General features: G+C 36.7%; 1 protein-coding gene across 1 annotated transcript in view; it reads left to right on the top strand.

Moving 5' to 3' along the window:
- The window catches only part of LOC109108499 (protein dispatched homolog 3-like), a 57,258-nt gene extending 37,911 nt beyond the window's left edge, over window positions 1-19,347 (top strand). The window contains 12 exon segments of the mRNA XM_042730187.1: window positions 600-731; window positions 5,513-5,649; window positions 9,573-9,742; window positions 9,895-10,025; window positions 12,055-12,230; window positions 13,404-13,530; window positions 13,774-13,919; window positions 15,405-15,564; window positions 15,801-15,914; window positions 17,347-17,366; window positions 17,368-17,523; window positions 18,899-19,347. Of these exon segments, the coding sequence (XP_042586121.1) occupies window positions 600-731; window positions 5,513-5,649; window positions 9,573-9,742; window positions 9,895-10,025; window positions 12,055-12,230; window positions 13,404-13,530; window positions 13,774-13,919; window positions 15,405-15,564; window positions 15,801-15,914; window positions 17,347-17,366; window positions 17,368-17,523; window positions 18,899-19,243 (1,814 nt within the window). The 3' untranslated portion in view covers window positions 19,244-19,347.
- The last annotated feature ends 343 nt before the right edge of the window (window positions 19,348-19,690 follow it).

Raw genomic sequence — 19,690 nt, 5'->3', positions numbered from 1 at the left:
TACTTTCTAAAGGACCATGAAGTAATCTAAAAGTTTGATTACTTTTAGATTTCAGAAGACTGGAGTAATGATGCTGAAAATTCACTTTCGATTACAAGAATAAATTATATTTAATAGAAAAGCTGTGCTATGATAAATACCATGGTACTAAATAATTAACATAGTTGTATACCATGGCATTTACATAGAACAGCACACCCAAATACTTGTCGTAAAAATTTTAATACTAATACTAATATTAATAAATATTCTATGTAGTGCATGCCTAAAAATTCCTAAATTTATTTAAATGTCTAAAATTTAAAACAAAACAATAAATAAAGTGAGGTCACACTTAACTATTAACTATAACCTTTGCTTCTATAAACTCCTAATTTCTGATTATTAATAATTAATAAGGTATTTGTTAAGTTTAGGTATAGGGTGGGTTAAAGGATCTAAAATGTGGTCATGCTGAATAAGCCATATAATCCTACTAAACAGACAAAATCCTTGTATTATGTATGTTAAAACAACCTTAAAATACCTTGAAATTCTTAAAATAAAGTGTTGCCTAAAGTGTTAGAGACTGATGTGTCCCACCTCTCTGTGTCTCACAGGTGTTTTTATGGAGCGACCTCATAATCTGCACAGCACTGCTGACTTCACAAGCTCTACCTCAGGGAATCATCCCACAGTTCCCTCAAACCAGACCAAACCAGCATCCAACAACAGCACACAGATGCTCGCAGGTTTGTTTCTCTGCTTTGCTCGGAGGAAAGGATGGAAAAACACTGACACCTGTTTTATCAAAGCTTAATCAGTCTTTGATGCAGTCCCTGCTGGAAAAACCAGGTCATAGCAGCAGAAGGTTGTCAGGCTGGTAAACTAGTTTAAGAGCGCGGTTAATCAGCTTACCCAGGCCTCCACCAGCATAACTGGTGCTCTAACTAGCTCTAGTCAAGATGGTCGACCACACAGGTTCTCTTCTTCAGGTCCATTTCTATCCCTTTATATATATATATATATATGTATATATATATATATATATAGTATATATATATATATATATATATATATATATATATTTATATATATATATATATATATATATATATTCAAATAGAAAACGTGTAAAATATGTTAAACAATAATATGACAGTTTTTACTGTATTTTTGATCAAATGCAAGAAATTGAACAGAATACCATATCAAACCGCAAAATAATGTTAATTATTCCAAACTTTTGACCGGCAATGTATATTATTGCTATATACAGTGCTGGGTAGATTTCTTACAAATTGTAGTCTGTTACTGATTACAAATTACATAATAGAAGTCATAGTTTGTAATGTAATACATTGGGTCCAAATTAGGAAATGCATTTTGACAACATTTTGATTACTTTTAGATTACTTTTGACTATACTTTTGAATATATTCCATTCTTTATAAACATCATGAAGTGTATTAAACATTACATTATGCCAGGGTTTCGCAAAATGGAACAACATGGGGTTTGTGATTTGTTGAAAAGCAGGAAGACTTTCTAAATGTAAAAAAAGCGGTAGAATTTAAAAACAAAACATGAATAATTTACTGCCATTCTGTAAATAATATGTAATCATGTAATATATAAAACGTAATTGTAATCCTATTATGAGTATTTTAAAATGTAATGTAAAGAAGTACTTAATCTTTAGAATTAATGATGTAATCCAGATTACAAGTAATCATTTACTACCTACAGTAGCACTATCAGCAATATCAGTTTTTATATTGTGTTTGGATGCTAGAAGTTAAGATTCTTTCACAGAATGTTCGACAGACGTGATACAAAAAGCAGACCAAAACAATTGTAATGGTAATAGTAATAGTTATAGTAGTGATAGCACTGTAAAATAGCACTGAAATAAAATGAAATATATATATCTTCTCCATCCACAGTTGTAAAATCTATCAAATTATGAAACAGGATTAGCTATAAGCATCTCCACAGAAGGCAATAGTGTCATTATTTAACTTGAGTTCAATGTTGATTCAGTTCAGTTCAATAACACCGCAGTATCCATCAGTTTTAAAACAAATTTGATTCATAAAGCAGCCCTACAGAAGACGAAAGTGTCATTATTTGGCTCCTAAACTACAGTTTATCTACAGTAATCGTATAACAGCTACATGTCCTGCTAGAAACCATGAAAATCCAGTTTTAATCTGAGTTTAGTTTGACAGTGTATTTAGAAACTGTCTGCTTCACAATTACAAAGTAAGTGACGTGACCTACAACCAAGTATGGTGACCCATACTCAGAATTCTTGCTCTGCATTTAACCCATCCAAAGTGCACACACACAGCAGTGAACACACACACCCGGAGCAGTGGGCAGCCATTTATGCTGTGGTGCCTCCTAACCCTAAGGTTGGGAGGCACCACAGCAGTTGGGGGTTCGGTGCCTTGCTCAATGGCACCTCAGTCGTGGTATTGCCGGCCCGAGACTTGAACCCACAACCTTAGGGTTAGGAGTCAAACTCTCTAACCAATAGGTCACGACTTCCTCCAAAGTACATTTAAATACATTTCTGGCTAAATTCCTACAGTTAATTAACCTAATGAACTTAATGTGCTGTGAAAACATACATTCAGGTGTTCTCTAAACTGCAGTGGCTTTTTGATGTTTTTTTTAATTTTTTTTTTATGTTATTATGCAGTCTCTCCTGCCTGCAGTAGCTAACTGAGAATATTTCACTCTGAATCCTCCCCTTACCAGCTGTAAATATATATATATATATATATATATAATGTGTGTAAAAAAAATACATATAGAAACCTTCACATATACATATATATATATATACATACATATACATATATATATATATATACATATATACATATATATATATATACATATATATATACATATATATATATATATATACATATATACATATACATATATATATATATATATATATATATATATATATATATACATATATACATATATATATATATATATATATATATATATATATATATATATATATATATATATATATATATATATATATATATATATATGTGATAGGACCCTCTTATGGGCAACATATTCATATAGATCATTGCTATTTTATGCACACACAGCTCTCACACACACCTCTCTCCTGAACTCTGCTCCTGTGAAATCACAAAATAAAATGCGAACAAATGCACCCCATTATTGCTATACATACACTGACAAGCTTGCAATATTTGTTTCTTTAAATCCCCTTTAAATCCAAATTAATGTTTTGTTGCTTTTATTTCATGTCTGTTAGCTTTGCGGTCATAAATGGAGTGCACTTCTAGAGGTTGAGAAAAATATGTTTTAGCATAAATATAATATATTCAAAAATAATGATGACTCATGTTCATCATAATACCTTATATTACCTTAGATTAAAGGGTCAAAGTTTCTCAGCTGAATAAGTTTTCACAAACTTTTGCTTTTAAAAGTAGTAAACATTACTTTAGACATCTCATGCTACCTTTAAAAGTACCTTTAATTGTTTTTTCAAAGATATTTCAGATTTTTTTTTAAAAACCTACTTTTTTAAAAACTAGTCCTAGGGTTTTCGCCCAATCGGAACCAAACCAAAAAAAATATATATAATAATAATAATAATAAAAATAAAATTAATTTACATTACATAATACATAGAACACATAAAAAAAATTCTTCTTAAAGAGGCAAACAGATGCAGGAAGTTCTCGTAAAACCAAGTTTCAGGCATTTGTTCAAATAAGTACAAGTAGCATTGAAAGAAATGAGTTTTCAGCTGTCGCTTGAAAATTGTCAGGGATTCAGCATTCCAGATAGGGTTGGGAAGATCATTCCACCAGCCAGGAATGATGAACAAGAATGTTCTGGAAAGTGATTTTGAGCCTCTGTGTGATGGTACCACGATGCATCGCTCACTAGTGAATCTCAGACTTCTGTAGGGAATTTAGATTCCAAATAGTGAGAGGAAGTAGGCATTTGCTAAGCCTGTGGCTGTTCTATATGCAAGCATCAATGTCTCGAACTTGATGTGAGCCGCAACCGGCAGCCAATGCAAGGTGATAAATAGAGGTGTAACATGGGCTCTTTTGGGCTTGTTGAAGACCAGTCGTGCCACTGCATTCTGAATCATTTGTAGAGGTTTGATTGTGATTGATGGAAGTGCAGCCAGAAGAGCATTGCAGTAGTCCAGCCTAGAAATGACAAGGGTCTGGACCTACAAATTCACCATTGCAAAAGGACACCAAAACTTTTGAAAGATGCGTGGACACTTTTTCTAAAACAGCTATAATTTTTCAATGGAATGAGATGTTTACACCAAACTCGATACGCATATTAAGAACTCAGTCTGATGTCACATGAGGAATATCTGAGTCTGGCCACAGTGTGGCGCTATAATAGGACAAAACAAAACGGTTATAACTCTGCCTCTGTTAGTCCGATTGACTTGAAAATTCACATGCACTGTCTGTGTCCAACGTCTTTGAGCACGTTTATGTATCTCGAAAAACATGGCTGCCATTGGCCAATGAAGTTTGAGCACCTATTAGGTGGGGTTAATGCATGCCAATTGGAATAAAACGCAGTGGGCCTGTTTGACTCATGCCCCTAAAGGTCTGTGAGAAATCTGAAAGAAATCAGCCACTGGGGGGCAATATTGCAATTTTCAAGTGCGTAAATAATTATATTTTGCGCAGCTTTTCACACATGCAAACGTTATTCATATCATATGATAGATGTCCTCATTCTGAACAACTTTGCCTCAAAAACCACTCCTGTCAATCAAATTATTTGTTATGTATTCAAGATTATTAAGAAAAAAAAAAGACTTTTGTAAACTAGTTCTAGGATTTTTTGCTTAACTTCAAGAAAACCACTGCAGTGCAATTCTCTGGACCGTCTAGGTCAATAATTATTAAAGAAACGTTGAACCTTTGACTTTGGTTAGCTATAACAAGTCATTTAGAAAATGGGTGTGGTCTAATGTACCCAAAAGCATATAATTCTTGAATGAAAACTCAGAACTTCATGAAATTAGGTGAGCACATGCAGCATGTGATACTAAAGGAGTAATCCAAATTTTATGGAGATTTGATAGTGGTATTATATAGGTGGCACTATAACAGCTATTAATGTTTAAAACATAATATTTGGTAAGGTAAATTACCTGGAATTGCCAAAATGCTGGTTTTTAATCGTTGATTTATGTGGTTACAGGCTCGCTAAATAATATGTCATGTCTTTTTAGATTAATGTAGATAAATGCACAGTATGTATATTAGGATTCTTTAGTGAAGAGGAAGTTTGTTTGAAATATAAATTTGTAATGTTAGAAATGTCTGTACTGTCACTTTTGATCGTATGAAAGTAATAATTTCTATCTTTCATGAATAAATAAATGCATACATAAATAATAAAGACCCCAGTCTTTTGAATGGTATCTGATGTCTGCTGCCTTGATGTAGTAAACCACTGTTTCTATGAATTTCTGCAGGTGGTCTCCTTACTGTCTATGTGTTTAAACTGGAGCTGGGCTCTGCTGTTCCTCTATATCGTTATTCACTAAGTGCCAGTGTACCTGGACCCTGGCAGGCATCATCGTCTACACACGGGGATGTGCCCTTCTTTCAGGTCTGTTTGGCCTCACACAAACATAAACACACACACAAACACTAAGATTGTGTGCAATAAATTGAAATGAATTGAGAATGCCTTTAAATTCTAGTTCCCTATCTGTTCGGTCACTACGAGTTATGGCGTGACTCGACATTATGGGGTCTTACTTGGGAGCCCGAACCCTCTCTGATTAAGAGAAAACGCCAATGAAATTTAGCTAGTGGAATTTGTATGCTCAGCCACTCCCCGTGCAAACGGGTATAAATAGGTGACAGGTGCATGCACTTATCAGATTTTTGCTCCGGAGCCGAGTGAATGAACAAAGTTTGAGATTCACCAGGTGAATTCTGCTGCTGGAAGAAGAGGCTGTTCTGGGTGGCATTACGACTCAATTAGCGTACCTGTTAATTCAGCGATTCCCCTGGGTGCTTCTTGTTCTGGGTGGCATTACAGCTCAATCAGCATCCCTGTTAATATAGCGATTCCCCAGGGTGCTTCATCTAAAAGAGCAGTTTCAGATCGTGGTCGGCTCTTTTTAAAGACGCCATTCCGTCCATGTCCTCTTGGTTGCGGTTGTTTCCTATCCTCTGTGGACAGCCTCGATCTCTGTGCAGCTCCCCGTTGAGTCTGCTGTGCCATCTGAAGGCGGGACATTGTTTCATTCGGCGCACCGATAGAGGATCAGATGGACGGCCCCTTTTCGGTCAGAAGCCACTAGTCTGCCTCCTCCATTCTCACTTCCCTCAATGGTCGTTATAGCTAGGGGGTACGTTGACATTCCCCAGGTGGAGAGAGCGGTTGCGGTGCCCCTGTGGCCACAAAATGCCACCACTTAGAGGAATCGTTTTTTGTCTCCCATCCAAAGCCTGTAAGCTGACGGCGGCTCACCGCCAAAGCTACAGTCCTGTGGGCCAAGTCGCCTCTGCCTTGCATGCCATGGCTTTCCTGCAAGTACACCAAGCCAAGGCACTAAAATGAATGCATGAGGGTAGTACCGACCTGAGGTTCATGCAGGAGCTGCATTCGGCAACTGACTTTGCCCCTGGTCGACGAAAGTCACGACACGGTCCCTCGGGGAGGGCGATGTCCACTTTACTGGTCCAAGAGCGTAATCTACACCCTTTACCCATTACGGGAAGTGGGCATCGGGATCTCTACTATCTTGAACATGGCACGCTCATGAGAACAGTTGTGTGATCACAGGGACCTGGTGCTCCGGCAACTCAGCCATTTGGGGCTTCGGGTCAACTGGGAAAAGGGCAAGCTCTCCCATGGGCAAAGAAACTCTTTTCTCAGTTTGCCTCCCATGAGTCCTCCCACTGCCAGCTGTTCTACCTTGAAGTGGAGTCTGTTTGTGATCTGGTGTTCTTCTCGCCGAGAAGACCCCCGAAGATGCATGATTGGAGTAGTGCTTTCTTTCCTGAAAGAAAGGTTGGAGCGTAGGCTGTCACCCTCCACCTTGAAAGTGTATGTGGCTGCTATCGCAGCACATCATGATGCAATGGACAGCCGGTCCCTGGAAAAGCACAGTCTCATCGTCAGGTACCATCCTGACTGGCCTTCAGAGTGATCCTTTTGAGCTGCTGGACTCAGTTGAGCTTAATTCCTGTCTGCTAAGACAGCGCACCTGACCACGCTTACTTCCATTAAGAGGGGCGGGGACCTCCAAGCATTTTCGGTGAGCGAAGAGTGCTTTGTATTTGGGTCGGCCTTCACTCACGTTGTCCTGAGACCCCGGTCTGGATACGTGCCCAAGGTTCCCACCATACCTTTTCGCAATCAGGTGGTGAACCACAAAGCACTGCCCTCGGATGAGGCAGATCCAGCTTGGCATTGCTGTGTCCCGTAAGAGCACTGCACATATACATGGGCTGCACCCGGAGCTTCTGAAGCTCTGAGCAGCTCTGTGTCTGCTATGGAGGTCGGCAGAAAGGGAAGGCCGTCTCTAAGCAGAGGTTGGCCCACGGGATAGTGGATGCCATTGGCGGTGGGAAGGTTATGACCTTTGTGTAGCATTTGTCTGACACGTGGCTGCTTGTTAACATATGTAATGCCATAGGGTTGTGACGGGGTTTAGGTTGTGGTGCCTTCCATGGACCCCATATTGTCGAGTCACGACATAACTACTGATCTGTAGTGACCGACAGATAGGGAAAGTCTTGGTTATGTACGTAACCCTCTTTGCCTGATGGAGGGAATGGAGACGTTATGTCCCAATGCCACAACTTCAAACCATGGCTAATTGCCAGGGACAAGTTCTCGGCTCATCAGCATAAAACCTGATGAGTGGATGCACCTCTCGCCTATTTATACCCTTGTGCGCGGGGAGTGGCTCAGCATGCAATATCCACTAGCCAAATTTCATTGGCATTTTCTGTTAATCAGAAAGGATTCGGGCTCCCAAGTAAGACCCCATAATGTCAAGTCACAACATAATGTCTCCGTTCCCTCCATCAGGGAACGAGGGTTATGTATGTAACCGAGATGTTATGTTATGAGATGAACTCAAATTAAGAAGGCAAATATTAAATTGTATTTTGGATTTAAGGGAGTAGAGTTAAAATGAAGAAATTTATATTACTGAATGGCTTTGAAGTATATTGTTAATTTTCATTATAAACTGAAACATTAAACTGCACCAGTGTTGTTTTTAGTATTGTGTATATACTATTACAGTATTTATTAATATTATAAGAATGCACTTTTATTTTGGTGTATGTTTTCAGTTTAATTTTATTTTTACGGTTTTAGTAATTACGTCTTTATTATTATTATTATTATTATTTTTACATATTTTCTTTTAGCTTTAATTTATTTTATTTCAGTTTTAGTTTAAATAATTGTAGTTCTTCAACTTATTTAATTTCAGTTGGTTGCAAAGGCAACATTTTCTATTTTTTAAGTTTTTTATATTATATTTATATTTATTTCAGATTTAATATGTTTAATATTTTTAACACTGCATCATGCACACATAATGATTCATGTTAAAACTTATTTATTATAAATATCCAATGTTTCAAGATAGCCTCCTGTTAAACCTATTAAACCTATTTATTTGATATCTTATGTAATTATACCTTTCTTTTCAGTGACCACACAGGAAACACAATTAATTTCCCAAAATGCCCTAATATACATAATATAGCACACAAAGACAGATTCAAATTTTAATATAATTATTATTATTATTATTAAGTTTAAGTTTACATTTACATTTATTTAAATTTACATTTTAATTTGAAACATTTGTCGGACTGTACAGCAAAAACAAAACCTGTTGTATGGCTTTATTAAATATTTTGACAGTATTAAAAATTGAGCCCATGTCAATACTAAAATATATTTTACATAGACAAATAAGTGGTGAAATTAATATTGACAGTATTAATATTTTGTCTACTGTTGAACTAATGAAATTCCTCATTTGCGTATCTGAATTGAATATCTTTGAATTGCAATTCAATTTCTCTTCCTGTCATTCCAGTTCAACATCCTGTGAGCCATGGTCAGTTCAATTCAGATTCACAATCATTAATTGTTTTTGCCTGACCCTGACAAACACATACACGGCTACCAGTCTAATATTCTCCATTATGCAAAGAAAAGAAACAATGCCAAGCACAAACAGTCATGTGTAGAGACAGCTATGATGAGCCATTTTCTTGAGAACATAATTATGGCTAGCAAATGTGTTTTTCACATCGCTTAAATACCTTCAGTACACAGACAAAAGCCATTACCGCCTGTCTGCTAATGCCTCTGTGAAAAAACAAAGCTTTCCATGTACACAATCTATAGGGAGCCCTCAGAATTCCATCATCCTCAGAGGAGTTTGCGCAGCGTAATGTCATATCACCTCAGAGCGCGTCAATTGCCCTTACGGCCCATTCCATCTGAGCTGACAAACACTGATGGATGTGTTGTCACGGTAACAGGCCTACAGCAGTCCCCATAGCAACTTCAGCACGCGGATGAGCGTGTGCGTGTCTCACGCGTATCACCCGCGGCCGCGCTGGATGCTGACTCTGCGCTCGTGTGATGCCAGCCGGCGCTGGAGATCAGAGTTTGACTTCTACGTGGCGTCGGTCGAGCAGCAGCACAGCAGGCGAGTGTGAAAAAAACATGTGAAGAAATTATTTTTTATTGCTCCTCCACTGTGCAACATTTAACCCTGTGTGACTCACTGCCCCATTTCAGCATATCAAAGTGTCTGGAGATGAGCTGGCATGATAGGAATCTGATCTGTATTTTGGGCAGGAAGCTGTACTTCGCCCAGCACACGATCAGCCCGTACTCCAGTCGTGTGTGTGAGGGGCCGCCGGGGTGTGTGTTCAGCTCTGGACCGGATGGACCCACTCAGGGCAGCTTCTACGCACCTCTACCTGCAGGTACAGGCCTGGGTTTTAATGTATTTGGAGTTGTGCATTTAATTTAAAGGGACAGTTCACCCAAAAATGAAAATTCTGAAGTCATTTACTCACTCTCATGTTGTTCTAAACCTGTATGTGTTTCTTGAACAGATCAGAAAATATATTTTTAAGAAGGTTGGGAACCAAACTTTTGCTGCTAGCCATTAACATTCAAAGTATGAAAAAAAGAAAGAAACTTTGGAACGACTTGAGGGCAAATGATGATTAAAACTATCGGTAACACTTTAGTACAGGGACCAATTCTCAATATTGATCAGTTGCTTATTAGCATGCCTATTATTAAACTATTGGCTGTTTATTAAAGCACGTACAGTGTACAATGACCATATTCGATATCCCAAACCCTACCCAACACCTAAACTTTACAGCTACCTTGCTAACTATTAATAAGCAGTAAATTAGTAATTTATTGAGGCGAAAGTCGTAGTAAATGGTTTGTTAATAGCAAGAATTGGACCTTAAAATAAAGTGTGACCAAACTATCACTTTAAGGTTTGTGGTAGAATATTCTGTTGTGAAAAAAAAAAAAAAATCATACCTCAAAAGTATACTTTTAAAAACTGAACTTGCAGATAATATGGTAATAATGAAATAATGAACACTTACTGTAAGTGTACTTAAAAGACAGTTCACATTCATGACTATGTTACTTAACTCACATAATTACACTTAAAAAGTACACTTTGTAATAATGTCAAATTAAAAGTTTTACTTTAATAAATGTAATAAAATTTTGGTTTTGCTTTAAATAATGCATTTATTTTGATGCGTTGACTAACATACTTGTAAAGTACTTGTTTATAGCTGTAGTGTGATATTCAGTATTACATTTAATGTTCATATATTTTAAATCTACTAAATTGCAACTTCATAGTTAAAAATGAGTGATTACAAATACATTCAGCAGTTACACTTTAACCATATTTCAAAGACAATAGAAGTACTTAAGAAATTACATTTATCTATAATACATTTTCAGTTAATTCAAAATATCATGCAGTGTTTTAAATCATTACATTCAGTTCACACTTAAGTATATACTTTTAAAGTACATTATTTCCGCAATAATTATGCTAAAGTGTGCTCATTTTTCACATGGGTCTACACATGAGTGACCTTTTAATTGACCTAAATGTATCCTTAGTTTATCCTTAGAGATCTGTTTATGTAGTGTGGTCAATGGCTAGCTGACAAACATCAAGAATTTAGACTGAACTGTAAATGCATGTAGAATGAAGTAATGATTCTAGGTTTTGTAGCTGGTCATTTCTATTCAGGTTTTCACCTTTTTGCAGTCCTGTGGTGAAAGCAATGAATTTTCAAAGACCCCATGAAATTAAAATTAAAGGTTCTGTGGCTTTATTCCAAGTCTATTAGATTTGAAGCCTGCTAATCTACTCCTGAAAACTGACCAAATTATATTACCATTAATAAGAAGTATGGGGACAGTCAGATTTGTTAATGTTTTTAAATGATAAGTAAACACTTTAGTATAGGGACCAATTCTCAGTTTTAACTAGTTGCTTATTAGCATGCCTATTATTAAGTTAGTGAGTGAGTGAAGTGAAAAGTTAGTGACGTGACATACAGCCAAGTATGGTGACCCATACTCAGAATTCATGCTCTGCATTTAACCCATCCAAAGTGCACACACACAGCAGTGAACACACACACACCGTGAACACACATCCGGAGCAGTGAGCAGACATTTATGCTGCGGTGCCCGGGGAGCAGTTGGGGGTTCGGTGCCTTGCTCAAGGGCACCTCAGTGTTGGTATTGCCAGCCCGAGACTCGACCCACAACCTTTGTTTGCAAATTTTGTTTGCGCTATCCCCAAACAAAAGCAATTAAGCTACATGTTGCTTCTAAAACATACTCACATGCAATCTTTCTCATTTAAACATTAAATGCTTAATTTTCTGTCAGTTTGTCAGCTGTTGTTTAAATCTTTCATAAGTGTCAGCTGCATCTTGTATATGTGCTCAGCTCCTGCCCAGGTTAAGATCTCCAGGACCTCCGGCTTTAACCCCTGCAGCGGAGGTCAGTGTGGGAAACCAGCAGTGCGTCCACTAGTGGACACCGGAGCCATGGTGTTCGTGGTGTTCGGCATACTGGGCATCAACCGCACTCAGCGCTCAGACAACCATGTTATTGGAGACCTGGTAAAACTGAAAACAACTCTTTACACTGAGTGCAGAAGGAACTTAGTATAAAGTCCCTTCATGAAAATGGATAATGGATTAATCATGGTCAACATCCAAAAATGCTTAGCATCTTAAAAGGATAGTTCACAAAATGAAAATTTGCTTTTAATTTAAAACTTTGAGAGTCAAAAAAAAGCAACACAAGCAACACAAAATGTATACCTGTGGCTCCTGATGGTATATTGAGTGAAAAGAATGTAGACCTCAGTATATCGTCAGGAGCCACAGGTATTCATTTCAATGCTCAAGTGAGAGCATTGACTTTCATTTAATTTTTTTTTAATTATCCTTTTAGGGGGAGAATCATAGAATCAAATCCCAATTGGCATACTGTGTTTCGTAAATAGTTAGAGATTAGAATTGATTTGTCCCAAGTCATTTTAAAAGTAGTAAGGCAAAGCTATAGGTAGCTGGATAGTTAACTGTCTCTGGTGGATTTTCAAAGTATGAATCTCCGCAGGCTTTGAAACTTTTTCCACAGCTCCCACTACTATGAACAACAAAAAATGCAAGGCGCCAAAAAAAAAAAGAAAAAAAAAAAGCTGCAAGTCATTTTATTATATTTTGATCAACACAAATTTCCACACCCTATAAAGCCTACTGTATGTTTTTATACATACATTTTGCTGAAAACTTGCCGAAAAGCCTGTTGAACACACTAGCATTTAAATATTGTATCAACTTACACATATAATTTTGAGATACACAGTGACAGCTGATATTTATATGCATTTTATCTAATTAGTCTGTTGCTATAAAGATCTCACTGATTTACATTACATATACTTTTCGGCCATGTAAACAGCATCTGCACCAAATTGCATATTTTTGCTCAGTTTGAGACTGAATAAATCTGAGGTGTTTTGTCCTCTTAATTATGAGGTCCATATTCTCTTATATCTTACTATACGAGCCATACAATCAAATATGATGCTCAAGAAAAGATTGTTTCATATGTCAGACTTTGAAGGGTAATACTTTTACTTCCATCTTTTCAGTTTTTCAAAAAACCTCAGGATTGTTGATGTGGTCTCAGGCTCTACACTGTACATGTATATTGATTGTTTCCTTGTTTGAAGCTGTATTATGAATTATTAATTTAATGAGTATTGACCTTCCTCTCCCTCAAAGGGTAGTGTGATCTATGATCCAGACTTTGATGTTTTTAATGAGATCGGGCACTTGTGCAAGCTGTGCAAAGCCATCAGTGCCAATACCAAGCTGGTAAAGCCTGGTGGAGCTCAGTGTTTGCCATCAGGTGAGGACTATTATCAGATAATATTATTGATTTAAGTGCATTGACACCATCAGACGAGAAGAAAATTTGAACTGAATTGAGCTGGATAATGACACTAACTTTACAACATTAAGACTCCTAAGATGAATTAATGAACTGATGATTTAACAACATTAAAACTGTTTTCTTAATGTGAAGCTGCTTAGAAATGATCTGTATTGTGGCTTGGCTTTCAGTTTGTCACGTCGTGTTTCTCTCCTGCAGGTAACAGCCTCACATCCATCCTGCCGTTACTCCATCCTGAGTGTCACTCTCTTCCGGAGCCCAATCTCTTGCCTGGCCAGCTATCCCATGGTGCAGTGGGCATGCAGGGCGGTAGAGTGCACTGGATCTCTATGGCTTTTGAATCAGTGAGTTCATTGCTGCATTTCAATAGTGTGCACAAAAGTGTCGTTGAGTCATACGAAATGCTTTTATGATGCATTTTTCACCCTTTGTGCGAGTGTGACAGCACCAAAAATAGCTTCATTACTTGACTTCTTACACAAGGTTGTTAAGCATTTTTATTAGGGCTGTCAATGTAATGGATTAATTTGCATGTAAAAAAAATAAAATAATAAAATCCTTGTTAAAATTATTGATGCATTTTAAGCACCTGCATTAGCCCAGACCTGTACATCATCTTACATTGCATACAGTTGCTGATGAACATGATGCAGGACGAATGACTGCATGATTAAGCCTATGAATGCACTTATGCATGTATTTGCCCCTAAAATTAAAAATATGATGGCAAAAATTTGTTTTTGAATTTGTGTAAAACAATATCACACAAGCAAGAGTGCTGTTTTCCCCCGTATATTTGCACGATTGCAAATGTAATATTGATTTTATAGAAAAGTACAATACACAAGATGTTAATATTGTGTTTTAGACACACACACACACACAAAATGTAGATATTTTTTCTGTTTTGCTCAATTTCACCAATGAAACTATTGTAGTTCTGAGCAAAACCACTGCGAAACTGTTTTGCATCTATGAGCAGGACAAAGTGCTTTTAAATCATTAGGACGGTGACTTTTATGGTCGGTGAGTTTTAGTTTCATATGCAGAGCTTCATCAAAAATCATTTCATATTTAAAAAAATTAAAATAAATAAATAATAATAATAAAACACATTAATGGCAGTTTAAAACCTCATAGCATTATGAATGCATTCGAATTGCAGTGTAAATGCATTCATGCCACATCTGAACAGTCTTCATAATTACACGTGGTAAAAATAGGGATGTGAATTTTAACGTGAAAAAAAAAATGGCTTTATTAATTTTGGGCTTAAGAAGAAAAAAATATGAGCTGAAAATATATGCCTAAATTGAAAATAAAATTGTGACTGTGATAACTGATGTTTGTGTTATATATTGATAAAAATCTCTCAACTAGCAGAATACAACAAGCATATTGTTTCAGGTAGAGACTAAACAATAGTAAGTACATGTAAACAGTATATACACATGCAGATTTTAGGCCATGTTTTGGTTTGTAGCTTCACCAAACAAATATTGAATCATAGTAGATCACATATTTTTATTTAGAAAAAGTGTTCTTGGTTCAAACAAGCCCAAACACAACACAACACAGCACATAGATCTTGTATGCCCTTATGTAATATTATAGCCTTAATATTTTATGTGTAAATTGGATCAAAATATTCCATTCTAAAGCTATTTTTTATGTCTATTCAATATTTAATGCTTTTCTCATTTAAAACGGAAAATAATTTGAATGTTATTTTTTTTTAATTAAAATTAAGTTTAATGTTTAAATTAATGTTTAATCGCTTGACAGCCCTAATTTTTATATAAGGGTTCTTCATTGTCTCTGTGTTTCAGACCACCTACAAGGGAAAGTCTTCGTTTCAGACTCACTCTGATTTCCTCCAATGGGAGAGTTTCCTGCAGAAGCAGCTCGCATCACTCCCAGCATCCTCGGCTCTGAGACGAGGCTTCCAGACCTGCCAACACTGGAAACAGATCTTCATGGAAATTATAGGCAAGAGAGCAAAAATAGAACGTGGCAAAGACAGAAAGGAGCTTTGATAAAAATGGCCCTGCTTGAATAAATGAGCAATTTAAGAGCGATTAGTCTGAGGCGCAGACATCATTAACATGAGTGCTCATTAACTTCACTCTCAACAACTGACAATAATGAATCTGCAGTCAGATTCTCTATTTATATTGCATTAACCCTCTTTGAACTGCTCTTTATGCACTGCCCTGTGACTGTAGGTGTAGAGAGCGCCCTCTACAGTCTGTTGCTGTCACTTGCCATTTGCATCGCATCAGTAGCTGTGTTTACTGCTCATCTGCTACTGCTGCTGCCAATCCTGCTGAGCATTCTGGGTATGTCATACCTGTACAAAATATTAACTATTAGTGTTACAATTTTTGTTATTAGGTTTTTTTTTTTTGTTTGTTTGTTTTTTTGAACAAGTGAATCTCGGCTGTTATTTCCAGCCTAAAAAAACAAACAAACAAAAAAACAAAACAAACAAACAAACAAAAATTATTATGCACAATGAAAGTTAAGCCTATTTTCTTTATTCATTTAAATTTGTTTGCATAGTAATCATATTTTTAATTAAAATAATTGATTTTGTCCAAAAATTAACATTATTGTGGTGCCAGAAACGTATTATTTATGTTTATATTTAAATATTTATACATAATGTAGCATTTTAAAATATTAAGTAATAAATTAAGTAATAAATTGTGTTTTAAATATAGTAAAAATAATGTCTGTGTTGTTTATGTCCACTAAACCGATGACAAATATTTTTTTAAATAAAGCTGAAATAAAAATAATATATATAATATAAACATTACGAAACAATAAAAATCTGAAACAAAAAGTGCAGATGTTGCCTTAGCGAATAACTGAAATAAAATTAATTTACATTTAAGTACTAAAATGACTAAAAGCAAAACAGAAATAAATTAAAGCTAAATAGAAATATAAAAATTAAAAACTAATAAAATGACAAAAGCAAATAACAAAATTACTTTAATATGAAAACTGAAAAAATAAAAAAGCACATTCAAAATATGAATAAATACTGTACTAGTGTATAAATAATACAAAATAAATGCTGATTACAGTATATGACAGTCTAATGAGAATCATCATTGAGAATGATGAGAATTACAAAAATAAAAAATACAATACAATGGACAACATTTGGATATATTACAGCAATTTTTTTCTTTTTCTTTTTTTGGCAAAAATGTAAAACTGTCTTTCTAATGGTTTAATATTTCTTTGGGTTATAATGTCACTTTATTTTTGCACGAAATGTGACCTGGACATGCTTATGTGTAATTGACCCTGTAACCCCAACTAATTTTCCTCAAGGATACTTAAATGCAGCGCCTCCCTTTGGACAGTAGCATCAAATGCCTGCTTCAGCCATTCTGTTGAATTTAATTGACTCGTGTAATATGTACTGATGGTGAAAATCATTGCCTTTGAAATGTGTGGCTCTATTCCCATCTCATTTATATGTTAATACAATATGCCAGACATGACCGTAATTTAAGTCGCTTTCAACCGGGAATATTATCACTACAAGTGATTACTCAGACTGAACGAATATACAAATTATGCAAAATGAAAAGAGACTGTGAAAATCATCCCACTCCTACGTGCCCAACTAAACAAGGAAATAGATTTCTAAAATGTGCAATGATGCTTGAATTCAAGTAGGGGGCGGATTAATAATAATGTTAAAAACGGAGTGTTTTTGAAAAGTTTTTAAAAAGCATGAACTCTTGGCAGGTATGGTGTGTTTTGTGTTGTGGTGTGGTTTATTTGCTGGGATGGGAGATGGGTGCAGTTGAAGCCATCTCTCTCTCCATATTGGTGGGCTCTTCGGTGGACTATTGCCTGCATCTAGTGGAGGGATATTTACTGGCAGGGGACGCTGACACCTCAGGACTGGCTAATCAGAGTTCGGTATGATTTATTACATTTATCCATTAGTGTGGAAATCTCCCATGACGTTGAAATGAAAAGATAGTTCCTGACTGTTTTAATGATGTGTTCACATCCCACTTCACTGATTGTGTTTTGGACTTGTAACACTGGAGATTTGTTGGATCCCAGGTAGGGACATCATTTAAGCTGTTCGGATGCTGGGGTTTTCTTCCAGCTTTGTGCCCTAGAGCAAGGCACTGAGCGCTGGGACGTGACAGGGAACTCATTTAAACCGGCCTGCCCTGGATATAACAGCATCTCCTAAATAAAAACCAAAAACAAGTTCATGCTCTCACTCGTATGCATCAGGTACCTTTCTATATGGCAGTGAAGCCCTGTATACATAATGGATTATAATGGTTGATATTATAACACATTAATAATAAACTGAGATTCATGGCTATAATTAAAGGGATACTCCACCCCAAAATGAAAATTTTGTCATTAATCACTTACCCCCATGTCGTTCCAAACCCGTAAAAGCTCCGTTCATCTTAGGAACACAGTTTAAGATATTTTGGATGAAAAACCGGGAGGCTTGAGACTGTCCCATAGACTGCCAAATAAATAACAGTGTCAAGGTCCAGGAAAGGTATGAAAGTCGTCGTCAGAATACTCCATCTGCCATCAGACGTGCAATCTGGAACACGTTTTTTGTGAGAAAACAAAAATAACGACTTTATTCACAATTCCTTTGTCAACAGTCTCCTCTGTGTCTCTCCATATCACCATATGCTGCGTATGCTCTTCTGTATCATCCGCGCCACAAGGATGCGCTGTTTTATTTAAAATCAAAGCTAAATACATGTTGAAACAATGCATCCTTGTGGTGCGGATGATACAGAAGAGCAGTTATATACTATATGTTTGTTTATTTTTAATCATTATTATCCATATATTTTCTATATATTTACGTTTATCTTCCGTAAGTCTGAAACTATGTAAACATGAACAGTAATCCTCTCTGACTGCAGCGTAATGGAGAAAACCTGCTGCTTCTGAGCACAGACCCAGTGACGAGGAGAAATGTCAGCATACTGATGAGATAAACAGGTCTGATCCTCATGAAGCTGGAGGAGAGGACGCAGAATCCAGAAAATATCTCTCTGCTATTGTGAATTTAATTGCTGACAGAATCGCCAAAACTCACCACAGACGAACTGTAAACATGAGAGGCAATTCAAACTTCTTCATTTAATAGATCTACCAGACAAGGAGTTTGAAAACAAGCCACCAAAGTAAAAGTAGCGAAGCAGAAAAAGGGCAAAGTCATAGTATTTTTATTTAATTTTTTATATGCGAGGCGAATGTCAATATGAGTTTTCACGCGTCATTCCCTCTGCTTGGCTTACAGGAGTCCTCCATCCAACGGCAGACACGGACCCTTGAAGCAGCCGATCACGTGGGCGTTGCTATAGTTTCCAGTGCGGTGACGACGGTGATTTCAACCGTTCCGCTCTTTTTTTGTGTCATCGTGCCTTTCGCCAAATTCGGTCAGATTGTGGCCATCAACACGGCCATTTCCATCGGCTTCACGCTCACCGTCACGACCGCGCTGTTGGCCACGATGGGACCCGGCGACTTCACCCGTCCTCCCAGGGCCGTGCTCAAAGCTGCTCTGGTGGTCCTGATCGTGGGGGTCTGTGGAGGTGTGCTGTGGTGGACCGGCTCACAGTTCGCTCCGGACACACTGATCTGAGTCGAGGAACCAGGTGGATTTCAAGAGAGCGACTGTGTATTATTATTTGAGATAAATGCAGTATTTAACATACAGTGGTGGCCAAAATTATTAGAACACTAGTGTTTTTACCAGTTTAAAATGGTTTTAAGTCAGTTATTTCTATCTTTTTCTATCAGTTTATGTTTCCAAACATTCATTTTGCCATTAATTGTAATAATCCAGTGAGATTTTTGTGCTCCACACAGAGATCTGATCTGATCATCATCAGTCTGTCTGAAGAAACAGAACAAACTGAGACAGACTCAATCCAGAAGAACTGTGGCATCGTCTCCAAGATGCTTCAAGAGACCTACCTGCAAAGCTACAGTACTGTTAAAAGTTGTAGACACTTGTGTAAAAATTCTGTAAAATGAGGACGCTGTCAAAAATAATGTCATAAATAGATTTTCTTTATTAATTAACTTC

Source organism: Cyprinus carpio, chromosome B8 (genome assembly GCF_018340385.1).
Source record: "Cyprinus carpio isolate SPL01 chromosome B8, ASM1834038v1, whole genome shotgun sequence".
NCBI classification, from domain to species: domain Eukaryota; kingdom Metazoa; phylum Chordata; class Actinopteri; order Cypriniformes; family Cyprinidae; genus Cyprinus; species Cyprinus carpio.
Note: the sequence above shows the minus strand (reverse complement) of the source record. Positions and strands in the feature narration are given on the sequence as shown.